At 36.6% G+C, this 19,129-nt stretch overlaps 1 protein-coding gene and 1 long non-coding RNA gene across 11 annotated transcripts; both read left to right on the top strand.

The window, feature by feature from the left end:
• Positions 1–3,791: 3,791 nt before the first annotated feature.
• Positions 3,792–6,208, top strand: LOC148781136 (uncharacterized). The gene is made up of 2 exons (XR_016060883.1): positions 3,792–5,160; positions 5,987–6,208. It is a non-coding gene; the product is annotated as an uncharacterized LOC148781136 (long non-coding RNA).
• Positions 6,209–8,476: 2,268 nt separating this feature from the next.
• ABIL1 (ABI-1-like 1) lies at positions 8,477–17,075 on the top strand. 10 transcript variants are annotated; one of them, XM_088874047.1, is made up of 10 exons: positions 8,477–8,888; positions 10,084–10,166; positions 10,731–10,831; positions 11,241–11,340; positions 11,425–11,517; positions 11,783–11,870; positions 12,094–12,146; positions 12,605–12,711; positions 16,221–16,393; positions 16,729–17,075. In XM_088874047.1, the coding sequence occupies exons 2-9, from the start codon at positions 10,151–10,153 to the stop codon at positions 16,377–16,379; spliced, it is 717 nt and encodes a 238-aa protein (XP_088730173.1). In that variant the 5' UTR covers positions 8,477–8,888; positions 10,084–10,150; the 3' UTR covers positions 16,380–16,393; positions 16,729–17,075. The 10 variants fall into 10 exon arrangements, 8 of the variants coding, with proteins under 8 accessions (XP_088730173.1, XP_020521840.1, XP_088730174.1 ...); XM_020666181.2 differs by having other exon boundaries at positions 10,681–10,831; XM_088874048.1 differs by having other exon boundaries at positions 8,477–8,892.
• The last annotated feature ends 2,054 nt before the right edge of the window (positions 17,076–19,129 follow it).

The following is a 19,129-nucleotide window of genomic DNA, read 5'->3' as shown; positions in this document are numbered from 1 at the left end:
GAAGGTTTATCTTCCAAAGCCATATCTTTCACCAAACAAACGCGCCCTTTGCATGCTAGGTTTGAAGACTGGTGTTCCAAACCCACCACTCACACTCAATTTCTCTTTTCTTATTTTTTTACTAACTTGTTTTTTTTTTGTGTCAAATTGTCTAGATAGAAAGTTAGTAGTTCTATAAATTACTTCTCTATCATCATCATCATATTATATTTCAGAATCATGTAATCCTACACATGATAATATCTTGCATAATCAAGGAGATATGTTGCGTATAATGTACGCACCTAACGGTTTGATTGATTGTACATTTGTCGATTTGGTTCAAAGTAAAAATCAAATTTGGTAAAAAACGAGTTAAAACCAATATTGACTTATTTCCCTCATCAGATGTCTGTTTTTTATCATATCAACATGTTAAAAAAATGGGGTGATTTTATAAATGCATTTTATATTTTGAATCATTGTTTTTATTTTTTTTTATTTTTTAAAAATTCAATCCAACCAGCTCAACAAAATGGGGTGATTTTATAAATGCATTTTATATTTTGAATCATTGTTTTTATTTTTTTATTTTTTTCAATCTAACCAGTTCAACAAGACCCTCGCCAATTTGGTGAGCCATCTCACCATCGCCAATTTGGTGAGCCATCTCACCAAATTGGCTCCTAGGTACCTACAACACTCCTAGGTACCAAACACCAGGTGTTAATGTGACAATACTTGTAACATTTACACCCCATGTGTAACTCTAATGATTATCCACTTATTCATTATTACTCGAGTCCTAATGAAAAAGGACACCGTTTTGGTGAGTTAACCAACTCACCTATTATCATGCGATCCTTTGTCTACTTAACGTCCATCTCTAAGATGGATGTCAAAAAAATATTATGTAAAATTGACAGTGAAAAAAGAAATTTAAAAAATAATATTTATATTTTTTAAAAAATAAAATTTCTAAATTTAAATTATTGTCACGGTTCAGATTATCGAACCCTAAAATTTTGGATCAAAAATACATATTTGAGATATATTTTGTAGAGAGACCGCACAAAAGAGTGTAAGTCGGCCAACTCACAAAACACACTTGTCCAAGGGAAAAAAAAAAATGAAATGGTTCGAATTCAAGTTCCTCATAATTTTAAGTTGAAGCGTATCGTGCTATAACCATATCCAAGTACGGATTATTGTATATTTTCTCTATTATACAAATGCAAACATCGTATTTTGAGATGCGCCCAATTTGATTGTTTAGAACCTCGCACTTACGTAAACTCTTTTTTTGATTAATTGTAGAATACAATTGTGATAATGAATAAGGATAACATATTATACTTGTACTAAATAATTTTGATGATGAATAATTCGTATTTATGTACATGGGATCGATTTCAAATCTTCAGCTTATGCAATACATTACTTATTTAACCAGCAGTCCCCTCCAAATCCTTAAGTTGTTGTATGGTATTTTTAACGCACATGTATCCGGTGCAATTAATGAAGGAGCCAATAGCAACGTGGTCTAGTGTACCAAAATTGTCAGCGGACCACGAAAGCATAAGCTTATTTTGAGGTAAACTTGAAAAAGTGTTAGATTGGCCTCAGAATGCATAGGAGGGTAGTTTTGGATGCCTTACTGACCCTTGTTAAATTTCATGATGATCCGACAAGTTTCAAACCAATAAAGACGAAACTCGGATCTCAATTTCAGTTTCTAACATGTTGAAAAAGTGCCTCATAACTACAACTCTATTATTGGGGTTTCGGATGAGTACCAAACCAGCTTCCATTGAATTCATAAGGTCTAAAAACCCTAAAATATCAAATTTAGCTCATCCAGATATTTTCGATTATTCTAAAGCCAACTTACCTAAAGAGAATAGGTTTTACACTATTCTGGTGCAACCTCATTGAATGCTATGTGAGCTCGAGATTGTTTTCTAAATGTCATAACTTCTCCAATTTAAGCCTTATCAAGCTCAAAGTTCAGAGAGTTTTTCATCTCTTCAACACGCATGTTCTGAAATATGGCCCGACGCATGACAAAGACCGAGACGGGATAATTTGTAGAGAGAATTTGAGTTTTGAAACGCATACATTGCAGATTTTTAAAGAGAGACATCATATTGTTCAAGAGGCCATATCATGAAGCCTCGACACTGGATCGTCGCAAATATGGGTACATTACGACCGTATTTATGAGAGCTTTGATTTGAGGTATATATTGAGTGTGATCAGAGAAAAAATGAGACTTAATTTTGAGTTTAAAGAAGGCAAGTTTTTCTGCCGCTGGAATCCCATTTTTCGGTGATCTCCCCAATTTGGAAAATGCTTGAACGGTGACCAAATCGAACTATTTTTATTGCAAAGCGATCATACAAAGTCCTTTTCTTGTGATTAAAAAGAAGACTTGAGACGAGACGGATCATTCTACATCGATGACCGAAATTCAACAGTTCAGGAACTTGGCCGGATTTTGGGATTAACTTCAAAACTCCGAATCATGCCAAATAATGGACATCAAAATGTTCATGATAATGCGAGCAGCTTTTTTACGGTATTTGATCATCCAAATTATCGCTGAAAGGGTTCGAAAAAACTCCCAATGCATAGCAATGGCATGAGGCCCCTCCAAGAGGGATAGTTATGTCATTTTGTGAAAAGTGTCGAGGTAAAATGATCATTTTGGCCAAAAACGGGATTTTGTTTTTATTCATTAAAATTACTATTTTTAGTGATTCTGTTGAGTATTGGGCATCCACCCATGTTTCATGGATGTGTGATATAAGTGATTTAATCGTTTTGTAACATAAGTTGAATGGCTATAATGAAATGAGTGAAAATTAAGAGAGATGGTGTTTTTTGAGCATTGTTGAAAACCCTTTATACTTGAGCAATATGAGGGAGAATACTTTATACATACTTCTCTCTCATGACCTACACTTCCAAACTCCCTACTTCCATATCTCATACTTCCAAACTCCAAACTTCTATACTCCTCACTTCCATACACCTTACACCCCACACAACTCCTACACATACACAACTCCTATCTATACACCACTGTTACCCATACATCACACTTATCTATAGACCATACCCATACATCATACCCATATCTCTCCATACCCATATATCATACACCATACCCATATCCATACCCATACCCATACCCATACGTTATACACTATACCCATATCCATACTCATCCATACCCATAGCCATCTATACTCATACCACACTCATACCCATCCATGCTGAGAGCCGTGCACTCTACCCTCTTGCTCGTTTCAAGACGTTGGTCTCCGTTCATCTAGGTACCGATCTCTTTCTCTCTACTTTCTCTCTACTCTCTCTCTTTTCTTTTTCTCTATTATTTATCTCCCTTCTCTCTTTTCTTTCTCTTTCTTCTCTCTCTGCCTTCTTTCTTCTTCTCTCTCTTCTCTCTTTTCTATTTCTTCTCTCGCTTGTTTCTTTCTCTTTTCTCTTCTCCCTCCATTCTCGCCTATCTTCCATCTCTCTTTCTTCTTTTTCTCGTTCCTTCTCTCCCCTTTCCCCTCTTCTCTCTCTCACAGACGGGCCCGCAGCAGGCCCGTCACCTCTCTTTCCTCCTCTTTCCCCTCTCTTCCCTCTCTCCTCTCTCTCACCACTAACCACTAGCCCACGGTGGGCTTGTGGTTCCCCCTCTCTTTCTCCTCTATTCCCTCCTCCTCTCCTCCCCTCCCCACAAACCCACGGTGAACCCGTGCATCTCTCCCTTCCCTCTCCCCTCTCCCATGTACGGACCCGCCACGGGCCCATCACCTCTCTCTCTTCCCCTCACGGACCCACAACGGGTCCATGAACCTCCCCTCTCCCTCATCCTCTCCTCTCTCTCCTATCTCCCCTCTTTCTCACGGACCCATAGGTCTGTGAACCCCCTTCTCCTTTTATTCCACTCTCACGAACCCAAGTCTGTGAACTCCCTCTCTCTCACTCTTCTCTCTCTCTCTCTCTCATTTTCTACCCCTATCTCATATTTCTCTATCTTTTTCTCTCGTTCCAACACACTCTCTCCCTCTCGCACGGACCCATAACGGGTATGTGATTTCTCTCCCCTCTCTCTCTTCACTCATCTCAATCTGTTTCTCTCTCTTACTCTATATGTTTCTCAACTTTTAAAACTCTATTTTCACTTCTCTCTCTCTTATCTGATTCAAATGCTTTAGTTAGGATATTTGAGGGGCGACTTCTTAGAGAGCTGAGCTCTGAAATCGTCCTCTTACTCCCTTTCAGGTGTCTAAGTTGTGAGAGGTCCCCTCTTCTCTCTCATCTCCTTCTTCTATTTATTTCATCATATTTTTTTCCCTATTTCGATATCACTTTTCTCTCTCTTCTCTCCGATTCAGACACTTTAGTTAGTGTCTCTCTTCTCTCTGATTCAGACACTTTAGTTAGGGTCTCTCTTCTCTCCGATTCAGACACTTTAGTTAGGGTCTCTCTTCTCTCCGATTCAGACACTTTAGTTAGGGCTTTGAGTGGCGACTTCTTAGAGAGCTTGACTCTCAGATTGTCCTCTTATCCCTCTTCAAGTGTCTGGGTTGTGAGAGATTGCCTTCTCTCTCACTTCTTTCTTCTCCCTCTTATATTCTTATCTTATTTCACTTCTTTTTTCTCCCACTTATATTCTTATCTTATTTTGTTTTCTTTTCTTTATTCTTTTTTTTTTTTTCATCTGATTATTCCCTTTAGGAGGCTCTTTGGGTAGTGATTTCTCGATGGGCTAGGCCCACGACTTCACTACTTTAAAATCCTCCTTATTACTTGGGATTTAAGCCTAGTATCTTTCTTGTCTATGGTAATATCTCTTAGGAGAGGTTACGCCGAAACGCTGCCTAATTTCTGGGTGAGTTTCCTTATTTATCTTCTCTACAACTTATTCTCTATCCACTCTCAACCCCTCTAAGCCTTAGATTAAACCCCCATTCTACCATATAACTACTAATAGAAGGAGATCCCAAAAAGGTGTACCCTGAATATCATTTTGAGTGTGTGGATCCGAGTGCTATGTAGTGAAGCGAGGTAGCTGAATTCAAACCGCACTGCAGGGACTGTCAGAGGGCTTTCAAAATGATCTAAAAATGCGAATCGTCCGCGCATCCCCTAAACCCAAACGGCGAGGTAGGTGCTCAAGCCCTCATTTACAGACTAAAATCGCTCTCTTGTTGGTTCCTATCCACAAGTCACGCACACGCACACACAAGCGCATGGGCCCTGCGGTTGTTTAATAGATGATTCATCAGACCGGATCACCCATATCGAGTAGACATGAGACGATGAAAAATCATGCCCAACCAACTGGACTCCACTCGGGACGTGTTCAAGCGTTTGGGGATCATGAAGTCCCCAACCAAAAATAAGAGGAATTAAATACCAAAGCCATTTTTTCTAGTGTGTATTAATATTACATCATTTCAACTGTATACTAGGGTCTACAGTCCTTTAGAGCATTTATTTTCAACAAATTCCTAACCTATTTTTCAACAAACACCTAACCTAATTTTCAACAAACATGAATTGTAATCTATCCATCCCACATTTATTTTGAGCAAACATCATTTATTAAATTCTAAAAAAAGACATAGACATATGACCACCCTTACATCTTCATCCTCTAGTTCACATCCTCCATGGAAGAGGACTCCAAAACACCGTGCAACCGGTCTCATATTTTGCTGCATCGGAGGCAATCCGAACCCGATACGAATTCTCACTTCTTAACAATTACTTTTAGACCATGAAGATCCGATGAATAGGCTGTTAAACTTGCAACTGGCTTCATATTTTGCTGCATCGGCAGCAATCCAAGCCCGACATGAATTCTCAATTCTCAACAACTACGCCATGAACATCCAACGAATAGGCGAGCTCTAGCATGGCTTCTTTGGCGTACTAGCGGTCAAGCTTTATTTTAATGTTGAATTATCTTTTTGTGGTGATTCCTCAGCTGAAGAAGTCTACTTTCGAGCGCTGAAGATCCGACGGATAGACGAGCTCTAGTATGGCTTCTTTGGCGTAATAGCAGTGAAGCTTTGTTTTAATGTTACATTATCTTTTGGCGTGATTCTTTGGCTGAAGAAACAGGAGTATCACTGTTGGATGTCATATACTTTTAATGAGCAGTACCCTCAAATGCTTTTAGTTTATGCTATACAATTATTCAAATGCCTTCACTTTGTGCGATACACTTATTGAACCATCAGTTTCCTCGGATGCCTTAAACTTATAATTAGTTTTTTTTTTTCACTGAAATTTTGAACTTCTAACTCGATTATTTTATTTATTTATTTGTTTTTATTTTTTACAAATTTTGCTCAAATTTATTTTTTCACCAAATTCTAACTTCCAGTTACCAAAGGAATAAATACTATGGGACATATGTAAGGGGTACTTCATCTCAAGTAGTTTAAGAAGGAAGCATACAATAATGCTCATACTATGATTATTGAAACACCAAAAGCATGTTGGTACAAAAATATCATACTATGATAATTGGAAACACCAAAAGCATGTTGGTACAAAAAGATCATACTAAACGTAGGACCTTGGCCTTCTATTTTCTTTAGTAAAATGGAGGAGTTTTAAACCTTGGAATTAAGTTTGGGACAGTCCCTTCACTATCAATACTAGTGAAAAATCGGTTAAAAGAACTTACAAAATACAACTAACTTGTCAACTTTGTAATATTTTATCTATTTTTAACTATTCCAACTCGTAATCATGTGCATATGGATAAGTTTTTTGAAATTGAACTAAATAAAGGTAAATTGTTAAATAGTTTATCTCTTAAGTGTATTTTAGTTTTTTTAAAGCAATAAAAAATAAAACCAGAGGATTAAGGAGGAATGGAATAAGATCACCTGCCAACTTAAACCAATTTAGATTGACAATTTTTAAAACATTAATGGCGATAAGCAAGTTCGTATAGTGACAAATTTACCAAAAACCCATTTTCATCCACATTAAACCACTTAGACTGAAAAAAAGAGAATTTCCCTATTTATTTATAACTTTTCTAGTTTTGGAGCATCACACAACTTATGGGATTTTTAAATAGGAAAAAAATTATATAATATTACAACTTTATTTGTATAAATAATATTGCATTAATCTATACTGTTCATTTTGTTTGGATGGTGTAGATTAGACACAATTTTTAAAAAAGTGCCATTACATGATACAATCTTAAAAAATATGTCAAATCTACACTGTCCTAATAAAATAGATAGTATAGGGTATCACAATCTTATGGTTTTGCCTCTACCAAATTTATCCTTACCAAAGCTCTTGTTTGAGGGTAACTTGGACTGGTGTTCTACTCAAGCCTCACAGGCCTTCCCATTGTATAAGAACGCCATTCCTCCTAAAATCACTATACACAAGTGTTCTATTAATCTTTATTGTTTTTCTCATTAAACCACCCTAAAATATTCAAAAAAAGTTTAGTGTTAAAGCCTTGATAAAATAAAAAAATAAAAAAATAAAATCTTAGTGTTAGAGCCTTGTTAAAATAAATAAATAAATAAATAGTGTCAGAGCCTTAAAAAAAAGTTTCCAGCATTCAAACCTCCTAAAATCTTGAGAAAGAGGTTAGGATGGGAAACCTGACATAGAGCTTGGTTCTTAGCATATGCCTAGGTAGTTAAGAGTACTTAGATTTCGCTTGATGCATGAATATTCCTAGAAACTTCATAGTCGGGCCAGGCTTGGGTTAGGGCCTTGTCAGTGCATACCTATTTTGGCATTTTCTTTATTCTTACATTTAATCTTTTCTTGCATCGGATCTATGAGACCCGATTCCATACGGCCAAGCCTAGACAGGGCCAGGCTGGGCTTTGGCGTGCCCTACAAAGACCAGGGCCAAGTTAGGTCTAGGCTCGACCCGACCTATCACGGGCCCTCAACATTTGTTTTTGTTCAAATAAATAGACGACATGCAAAGTGATTTAAAAAATGGATCGGTGGCCCAAATCGGACACTCAAAATCCTGTTTGAGTTGGTAAATCGACGATTCGGATCGTCATTTTACTGAATAGAAACAACTAGTGAACCCACAAAAAAATATGTGAAAAATAGTGAACCGGCCAAAAACCAATATGGAACGGGTGAATAAGTGGTTCGGCTGTTGTTTTACTATAGAGAATCATTGTTTTACTGTGTAGAACCGCCGGTTCCTTTACAAACTCACTGTTTTTTTTATATATACGCAAAACTAGAATGGGTGGTGACCAGTTCTCCGATTAGATCGAGCAATTCCGTGCCGACCCTACTCTTTTTGGACCCGCATGAGTTTTATTTGTGGGAGTGAATGTACAACTTATTCCCGCGGGAGCGTAAAATCTTTTTGCCATTCCCAATTTCCCAATTCCAACTGCTTGCAAGCAGAGCAACCAGACCACCAAATAAATTCCCAATCAATTCCCTTCATAATGAAGTCAGTCCCTCTCTCTCTCTCTCTCTCTCTCTCTTCATAATAAAGTCAATCTCTCTTCTCCATTACTTTTACTCCACTCATCAACCCAATTCTCGTCCTCCATTATTTCACCATAATTTCCTTAACCTTGTTTTCTGAGCATTTCATTTGATGATTCTGTCTCTCTTGATCTCTGTCTCAACATTGCCAAATATGGGGCTATAAATCCCTGTAACTTCCATTGCTTTGTCATGCATTGCATTTGATTCATCTCCTTCATTGGGAGTTGACTCAAGGGAGTATAAATCCTCTGCAAGTTCTAAGGTTTTTGGTAGGTGATTGAGGAATGCAGCATTTACAGTCGGAGGGTCCAGCCGCCATGACCTTCGACGAGGCCTCCATGGAAAGGAGTAAGAGCTTTATGAAGGCCCTACTGGTCGGTATTACTCTCCATAACAGCCTTCTTTAATGGCAGTTGACATTTTTCTTTATTATGTGGGGTTTTAATCTGTAGAGCTTTTGGGTTTCAGATCTGGTCTCAGTCTTGGTTATCTGTATATAGGAACTTCATGGTTCATTTTTCTCCTTTTCTCCCCCATTGCCCCAACATTTGATTTGAATTTCAGTATTTCTTTTATTTGTTTTTGGTTGATAATTTTGCTTCCTATGTTTTTTTCCCCTTGATTTTTTCTTTTCTTCTCCTTTTTAAGAATAGAAGAATATGTTCAAGTTGTTTTTGTTAATTTTCATTTGAATTAGGCATGCTCAATTCAAAATTGCAATCCTTGTGTGTCAAGCTTAAATGATAAACATTTGTACTTTGATATATTTGTTGGCCTTATACTTTGTTATATTATCGAATTTTCACAGAGATATGGAGATTGCTGGCTGGCATGCCAGAGTTTTTAGTATCTTATTCTGATTAATTTTCCTATTAATTATACCATAATAGGATCTAAATTGTTTCATCTTTCAACATTGGGTTGTTTTATGCATTTTTTGTTCTTTAGTTCTCTTCATTTGGTTATGGTGACCAACCTTTGTTCGAATTGATAGTTTTATAGGTTCTTCTTGTCACTGGTAATCATATTCATTAAAGCTGAAAGTTTTTTATTTTAACTTGTTGCTATACAAGAACTAGGCTATTATTTCAAATACTTGCCAAGTATTTTGACTATTGGGTTGAATTAGCATTTGTTAGCTTTGTATTTATTTTATTTATTTTGTTGTTTTTGTCAGATATTTTTCTTGGGTATTATATATAGATTATGAGATTGTAATTTAATTCTTCAACTTATCAAATATTATTTTAAAAAATTTAGATAAGGTTTTAAGGAATTTTCTGTTTTCACTTTTGAGTTTTTATTTTTTTTGTTGTAGTTATTGATATGTGACACTGTGATCTCAATAATGGATCTCGTGCCTTTTTTTTCTTTGAGTTTTTTGTCCTTGAGATGTTTATGTATGTTTTTTTTCTCTGCTGTGCCCAATATAACACTTCATTGACACGCTTAGATTGGATGATTGAAATTCCTTTATTTAATGTGGTCTTCTGGTCTTTTAACAAAAAAAAAAAGTGTGGTCTTCTGGTCTTTAATTAATTTTTTAATGGTCTTAATGCTATTCTGCAGGAGCTTAAGAATTTGAGGCCACAATTGTATTCAGCTGCAGAATATTGTGAAAAGTCGTATCTCCATAATGAGCAGAAACAGATGTAAGGGTGCTTAACCTATAGTTATTCAACATTTTTTTCAATTATCAAAGCAAAATATGCAACAGCAAATTTATTTTTATCCATGATTTACTAGTATATTAAGGTGGTTTCGTTCCCTTGTTATAATTTCCGTGCAGCTTCATGTTATTTGAAAATGTTTTTTTGTGAAAAATGGTGGTTTTTGATTAATTGCTGCAGGCATCTTATTATATAACCCTGAATAGATACCCGGGGTTGAGATTTGCATTGCATCATGACATCAAGGAAACTTTCAATGTTAATTTCTTGTATTAGTATCAAATTTCTGGAATTCTACTCCAACATTGACAATGTTCAGTTTTTAACAATATGATTTCCAATTTTTTTTTTTTTAAAAAGAAGATTTCCAATTGTAAACAATGTACTTCCATTGCGCCATTCTGAAAAATTTGCTGTGAGAACAGTGGCTCTTAGTGCCTCTCTCTCTCTCTCTCTCTCACACATACTGAGTTAGTTGCATAATTTGCATTATTAGGGTACTGGATAACTTGAAAGACTATGCAGTTAGAGCTCTTGTCAATGCAGTTGACCATCTTGGTACAGTTGCATACAAGTTAACTGACCTGTTTGAGCAACAAACAGTGGATGCCTCATCAGTGGAGCTGAAGATTTCATGTCTGAATCAGGTAAGGTTTGCACCATGGTTCTAAATTTGGATTTCGGAATGCTTTTATGCAGGTGCCAAAATTTAGCTTTAGCTTTCAAACTGTATCATGTTTGGAACTTGCTTGAAGGTTAAATAGTTGAAATTTTGGTTTTCTGATGAACATACCAAATCTATTGTTAATTTTTGGCATTAGAAAGTTTCAATATTATCAAATTAGACCTTCCTCCTTTGGATTGTTTAAATGGAAATCTTGCTGAAATAGGGCTGACTGCATCTATTGGGTATTTCAAATTATCACAGTGAACATTGGTTTCCACTTTCCACTGTTTATTTGTATCATGTATTCATATTTGAATCAGAAGTACTCAAGGAAGTTTTTTAATTTGTTTCATCATCTGAACTGGAATTTAATTTTGTGGCAAATGTAGCATCTTCAAACTTGTCAAGCTTATACAGATAAGGAAGGACTAAAACAGCAGCAGTTGTTTACAGTCATCCCGAGACATCATAAACATTATGTTTTGCCAAGTAAGAGGGACTCTTACAAACTAGGTTTTTGCAAAATTTAGCTGTTGGTTTCCTAATAGAAGTCTATTTATTGCCTGAACCCAGAGCTAGATACCGTGAACAAGAAGTCCCAGAGTAATGGGCAGATAAGGCGTGAAGCTGGCCAAAAAGATGTGCAGGCAAAGCCTTTCCCTTTAGGTAGAAGCTAAACAGTTGAAGCATCCTTTGTTTTCACTGATGGTTGATAATGTCATCAACATGTATGGATTTCTGATATTTCTATTTGCAGGCATGTATTTATGTAGGCATGCTTGTGGTTTCATTTGATTCATTATATTCATATCTGTCTATTTACATGGTCATTTGTATGCATGCATATATGCATGTCTTACGTTCTCTGTCTTTTAATATTGTAGACTATGATGTAAAACGTCAATTTATTATGTTCCTTTACAAATATTAGGCACCAGTGCATCAAAAACTCTTTCATGGCATTTAGCTTCAAATTCTAAGGCTACACCAGAGGGGGACTTATACACATCAACTACAAGGTAATTTCTTTTAGTGTTTGTACATTTTTTCTCTTGTAGGCACTAATGCACATCCATTATGGGTGTGCTGGTATTTGTGTATGCCGGTATGTACCTGTGTCTACTCATAATACTAGTTTGTTTTTTGCTTTATATATGTCTCATTGTCTCCTTATGTTCCCAGTGTTTTTTTTTTGTTTTTCGGACTAGACTAAAATTCTAATCTTTATGTACTTTTTTGCAGTGTGAGAGATTCTACATCTTCTGCAACTGCTTCTGGTGTCTTCTATCTGCCTGGTACCTTCCTTTGTGTGACATTTGCTTCTTATGAAAGGGAAAGTATGCTATGGTACAAGAGTATGGGAAAACATAGTCCTCTGGGTCATGACCATCCACTGAAATGATGGACGATAATGGAGAGAGTGGGATGCACAAGAATGTGACATGACCCCGTTGGTGGGCTGTACAAACTTACCTCCAGCGTCCATCTTGACAATGACCCATGATAATCCAATGGGTTATGTCTTTTCGTAGTCCTCCCCCTCTCGTCATTAAACACGCTATACTTAACTATAAAAAATGTCTTGTTTCTTAGTTAACCTTCTCCTCAAAAAAACAAAATAAAAATAAAACGAAAAAAGTGTTGTTTCTATATATGCTGTGGTGTTTGTGCCCTGGCTGAGTTCATCTTCTATCAACCTTATGTCTGCAAACACTGCAGTTATCCTGATGAAGTGATTTTGATCATTTTGTAGATGAAGTTGCTACCTCATCAATGCCTCCTTCGGCTGCACGCATTGAACCGTCAAACCGAGCTGCCGATTCAGGTGTTGCACTGCATGCTCTCGGTATCACACGACGGGTAATTGCAAAATCCATGACAAAAGCAACTCAGAGTTGCCCTAGTCTATTTTGAGTAATGGGTGCAATTTTCTTTATTTAAGCATTTTTCCACGTTCTTTGGCTGCATGTAAGAGAAAAAATTTCATTCAATGTTCTTGTGCTTTTGTGTACAAGCCAAATGGCCACTTTCCACCAAGCAATATGCACTACTAAAATCAGTTATATATTTGATTTTTTTATCATTATTCATAATTTTATGGTATTATGCATGGAGCAATCAAGTGAACGCATTCTTCTAAAAAGGTTACAGCCTTTGTTCTTGATCCTTTCCAAGTCCACTTTAGTTTTCCGTATATGACAGTTAGGTCCACTTGAACTACACATCATTTTCATGAGCACTAATTCCAGTACGAGGCACGTAAATCAAAGAAGTTCAATGGTTTATAAACTCTGATCGCTAATATTTATTTAGTGGGCTCTCTTATTAACATGGCATAGTATAATTGAGTGAGGGAGGAGTTATGGTGGGAGCTGTTGAACTGTTAGAGCAATCTGCTAAAGTCAGATCCATTTATATGCTTGTAGTTTGGCAAATATATTCCCAAGTATGTTGTAAAGCTAGAACTTTAGAGACATGTTAGTCATGTCTATGCGATCATTTTGTTGTTAACCTGCAATATCAACCTCCACAAGGGTCGATGTTGTATAAGAGCCAGACTTACATTTCATTTAAACTCAACAAACTCGATGACATGCAGAGTACACGGCATTACACCCATTTTGGATACACCTATCATCAATTCAATTGCATCCTATGGCAGACTTCAACATGACAAATGCAGTGGAAAGAATTGAACAAATAATATATCATGCTTTGACAAACAAAACATCGAAACTACGTTTGATGTTATGCAAGTTGTATTTTTTCTTGATACCTCAAATGCCTCTGTGTAATTAAGAAGAAACTGGAACTTTCAATGAATGTGAAAGTTTGCAACTGCACAAAATTTATAGCTAAATTGAGTTTTTGAGATTGGTATTTAACAATCCAGGATGCTATCCTGATTTCTAGGTTATACATGAGAGGCATAATACAGGAGATGCCAATAACTAACTATACTTGATCATTGTGGGGAAGTTGAACCTAGTCTGATGGATGCACAATATACTTGAATTATCTCTCTTAAAGATTGTGTGGAACCCAGTCTGATGGATGCACAAAATACTGATTTGTCTCTCTTAAAGAGCGTTGGCTGCTTGGCTTATGAAGGTCTGAAGGTGTTATGCGTCTAAACCTGTAATCCAGTATCTTATACAGTGAAATGGATGTCGCTGTAATCAATGAACTCTCAAACTTAAAATACCTTAAAAGTTGTCTCAGTGCACTCACGTACTGTTGCCTTGCCACTGTTGAACCTGAAAAATTGGTTGCAAGATAATCATGACCTCCACAACATTGCAGATGGTGCATGCATATTGTGTATTGACCAGTCATACTATGTGAAAAAAGACTACGATTAAGTTGTATCATACTATGTGAAAAACTACTATGATCAAGTTGTATTGAAACTTGTCTTGGCTTTGGGGGCACATTAGACAAATCATTAAAAAACAGAGATGTAAATCCTCTCTAGTCATGCCATGAGTCATACTTAGCGGCAAATATTGGATAATTGGAATCCTGATAGGGACTGTTTTCTTCACAGAATGCCCCACTAAAGCTCAAGAAGTTTGTTAGATCTAATTCAATGTGGATTTGAGTTATGGAAAACTCCAACATTCCCATTTTTATTGTTCTAACCAAGATCTCTATAAACAATGTGGAAAACCTAAATGGGCATGGGATTTAGGCATCTTACTGATCCCTTGGATCTAACTATGGTCTATTTTCCTATATCATTTTGCTGGTTCTTACTTAAACCCAACCCTTCACATCCTAGATGTGAAAGTTTACTAGAGGAATGAATGGACAGAAACACCTACTTTCTGCATGGTAGCAAATTATAAGAGTGTGGATTACCCTTTCCCTTTTTGACGTGCATGATCTTTAAAGAAAGGGTTTCTTATCCCACCATATTGAATAGCGATATACTATCTCACTTGAACCGTTTAGTGTTACTTAACCATAGGCATGGATCTCTATTTCCCCTATCAGGGGCAAAGTGCATCCAAGCTATCAACAAACAAACCATGCAATCAAATTGGTGATTTCTCACTGTCATATCTCAGGGGTCTTGAAGCACTAGAAGCCTTGGCATATCTTACTAAGGAGAAGACATGGGGACTTCTTCACAAACAGTTGTTTGAGGAGGAATGGAATACATAGTGCACAAACTCTTGGTTTCTAGTCTTTTGTATTTCAAATTTTTCTTCTTTTTATGCAAAGCAACAATAAAAAGAGAGGGGGGGGGGGGGGGGTACGGCTGTATTTTGTAGCCACTTAGATGAAAGGATTTTACCAAGAGATAGACATGCACACAATATTTGAGATTCTGTTCACTCTTATGAGAAATCGTTATTAGCAATTTTCAGTTCTCCGTGGTCTCCATGCTAACTAGAAGTGCAAACCTACACTTATCATTTCACTTGGGGAGGGTAGGGTGGTTTGCAAGTCCCTCTTGATCAGTTGGGAGCTTGACCACCTTGACCTCCAATGCTTCTGGTGCTCAAATGGGAGTCACGGGTAACACCCACCTTCAATATACCTCCATGACCCGCATAGTTCTTTGTTGCACTGGAGGGGACACGAATGCCTATTTCAAAGTAGACTTGTTTTGTTTTTGTAGAAGATAGGTATGTTTTTTTTTAAAGGACTGTGCCTTTTGTTTCTATAGAAGAAAGAGCAGTATGATATGAGTAACATTGCTTGCTATGAAACACCACTGCTTTTTTTGATGAGCATGTGGCACTTTCCCATTGTAGCAGTAACATGTCTTGACTTTCCTGTTCATGTGTATAGTAGAAATCTGTTCTAGTGTTTTGAACCATGGACACGGGTCAGGACTCATCAGGCTTCCCAGCCCGTGTTAGGCAACTCGACTCAGCTGTGGCCTAGTGAGACATGGCCAGGTCTTAAAAAATTAACAAAAAAATGTTGGGAACCTGCAAGACTTGGCCGGTTCCCAAGGTTTTGCCTCAGATGGCACACCGCTGAGGCCAAGTCGAACTCAGTGAGTTTAAATCACTGATCATTCAATGAGACCTTCGGCTACCAATAATATAATGTGTCCCTCTCTCATATGTATGTTGCTCTCTCTCTCTCTCTCTCTCTCTCACACACACACACACACACACATGCTTTCTCAACAAATAATATTTTTGGACAAACAATATGTACGTGGCTCTCCTAGGTTGTGCTGCATCAGTCAATAAGATTGCCTACCTATGAGCATGCTTGGTTTTCTTATAGCATATGTGTGCACGTGATTTAATTCACAGTCATATGCTTAGTCAAAAAAGACTTTTAACTCCTCAATAACTCATTTGCCAAATCCTGATTTGTTCTGAGACTTTCATTTTCTTGCCCAGGATGCTGCCGAAAATGCAAAATCGTTGTCACAGTACAGGTCTTTTGATAATGTTGGCCGGCGTGAGATATCTCGGCCACCAGTTCGCAGCAAAAGCATGTTATCCGCACTGTTCACAAAGCACAAGTCTGCAAAGATAAAATTGGGTCATCCTGCGTGATCGATTCAATTAAGGTGGGAGTAGAGCTAATTCATTTGTCATTTCAAAGGTGTTCAGCATTTTTGAACTTTTAATGTAGCATTTCTAGATGACCAGATCCTTGTTTACATGTATTATGGTGGAATGCCTTTGCTTTAAATAGTTCTACTCTGTGTGTGTGTGTGTGTTTTCACTTTTCACATATAAATGCATGCATACATCATACAGGCCCACACCATTTATTTGTGGTTGAATATCTTGTGCACCGGTAGCCCTTTAAATTTTCACTTCTATTGGTTAGTCATTACTTTACGACTATCTATTTCCAGTTTATTAGAATTTATGCATTTCATTTGCATATGTCTGTCAGATACGAGGCTATGGATATTTGTTTTCTTTCTATACAAAGTTAGATGGAAATTTTTCTCGTACTTCAATGGTACAAGTTCGAGAGATTTTCTTGGACCTCGATGTCACACTGCGATGGCCTGATTTCACATGACAGCCAGGAATCATCCTTCTTGTTCCAGAATTAGATGATATCTATGTATGTGATGGATATTGTTCATGTATGCATTCATCCATGCACGTGTGCACGTGGTTTGCATGCGCATGAATGCTACCATAATGATATCCGTCTATATATGCATGCAAGTTAACTTGATCACTTATATGTAATGTGCTTACAGTCTAATGTTCATTTGGTGCTTGATGTCATACCCCCATGAAGTGCATGTATAGATGTTATGCGTGAGTGTTTTTGTGGCGTAAGAGCATGAGAGACAGTTTTTGATGTGGAATTTGATTGGGGGCACAGAGAGGAATTTAATAGAGGTTTTGTTTTTTAGAGTTATTTTAGAGAGAGAGAGAGAGAGAGCTTTTGCTGTGGAATTTGATGGGTGCATAAGAGAGGAATTTAATAGGGGGAGAGTTTTTTTTAGAGAGTTTTTTCTTTTTAGGGGGAGAGAGAGAGCTTTTGCTGTGGAATTTGATCGGGGGCACAGAGAGGAATTTAATAAGGCGAGGAGAGCTTTTTTTTTTTTTGGGTTAATGGGCAGGGAAAGAGGCCCTTTCCAGTTTCATTGAGGAAACAAAATTGGTATATTAATTAGAGACACTTCGAAAAGGATAGTTGCTATAAGAGAGTGTTTTTAGTATTGAAGTTCATAGTTCGTAAACAGAGTTGTCATCGTTGAAGTTTTTTTTCAACTAATTAGGGTCGGCTATATTAATTTTGAACTGTCATTCCTTTATTCAGAACTATTAACAGTTATATCCTTAATGTGGAATTTGACAGATAGATTTAAAGTGGAGTTTGTGTATATGTGAGAGATTAATGTGGAATTTTATAGGGGGTAGAGAGAGAAAAAGTGAGTTTTAATGTGGTATTTGGCAGAGAGAGAGAGAGTTTAATGTGAGTAGAGGTAAGGTGCACTTTCAAATTTTATTATGCTATATAATTTTGATGTAAAATGTTTTTAGGATTATCTCAAAATTTATTTTTATATTTAATTATAAATTTTTAAATTTTAAAAATGGTTAAAATCAAGTAGATTTATAAACATATGAAAATCTTGAAAATGGACAATGTAGATAATATGTTGTAAAATGTATTATTTTTTAGACTTCAAATCTTTTTATTTTTCATGGTCATGCGAGATGATCAATCAAAAGGTTTTTAACATTAAAACTATCTTTTCTGATGGATTTTTGAGGTGCATCTGTAACTGTAGTGGTAAGGTTGCTAACTTTATATCAACTTTTTCCTTTCCAAAAAGAGCATCTCTCCGAAAAGTGTGGGTTCACAACATTCCCATGGAGTATATAGTACATGGTACTCCTGTTGAACATCGCCACCTTTGTGCTCCTGTAATGGATGTTAGTGATCCATGTCGGGAGCATCATGGACTTGTCTGGTTACAGTGTACTCCACCGCATTTAATGAGAAATGGATGGTGGATGTCCCTTTGCACTTCAGTGTACTCCATTGGAGTATTGTATATTTTATCCAAAAAGGTGGGCTGAAAATGTAACTGGCTGTTTGTGGTTCATGTGGTCTGCTTTCATATTGTACCCTTTGTTCTATTCTTTTTTGTTGGTATGTGATAAAGGGTGAAGTAGCATACGGCGGCGTTGGCATTATAATAAAAAGTAAAATCGCATCTCAAAATCCACTAGAAAATGGAATTATGTTATAATAAAGTTATTACAACATTAAATTTGCAACCTTTGTACCTATATGAAAAGTACAATTTTAGTGTTGGGAGCCTTGAAGGTTTTTTAGACTTCAAATTGTTCTCTAAAGTACTTTAAAGATAGTGTAGATCTGGCGAACTTATAAGTACTCCAAGCCAATTATTTTTGGTGCATCAAATCCTACACCAAAACTGAATCTTGAACTAAAAACTAAATGGTGTGGTTTGTATAAGGTTAAAGCTCTAAACAATCAGAGTAAGGCGTGCATTCAAATAATATTGAAATATGTTGTTTTAGTATCAGAAATATTTATGATGGCATGAAAATTTGATATCTCGTACATTCTTTTTTATCTAATTTCAAACTGCTCATCATTCTTTTGATCAAATTTCAAATAACCCATGAATTGACAAATCAAAATGGGTTTTGAAATTTGATCCCCATTTCAAAGTATCATTTGCCCAAATACTTCTTCAACACCATTGTCGAAAAATACCTAAAAGGCTAAAATGCGCCTATTCTAGTTTTAAGATCCTCAACAAGCAGGGCATTATAATAACTTCAAGGGACAAGCC

The sequence above is a fragment of the Amborella trichopoda genome, chromosome 8 (genome assembly GCF_054954075.1).
Source record: "Amborella trichopoda isolate Santa Cruz 75 chromosome 8, AtrichopodaSantaCruz75HAP2 v2.0, whole genome shotgun sequence".
NCBI classification, from domain to species: domain Eukaryota; kingdom Viridiplantae; phylum Streptophyta; class Magnoliopsida; order Amborellales; family Amborellaceae; genus Amborella; species Amborella trichopoda.
Note: the sequence above shows the minus strand (reverse complement) of the source record. Positions and strands in the feature narration are given on the sequence as shown.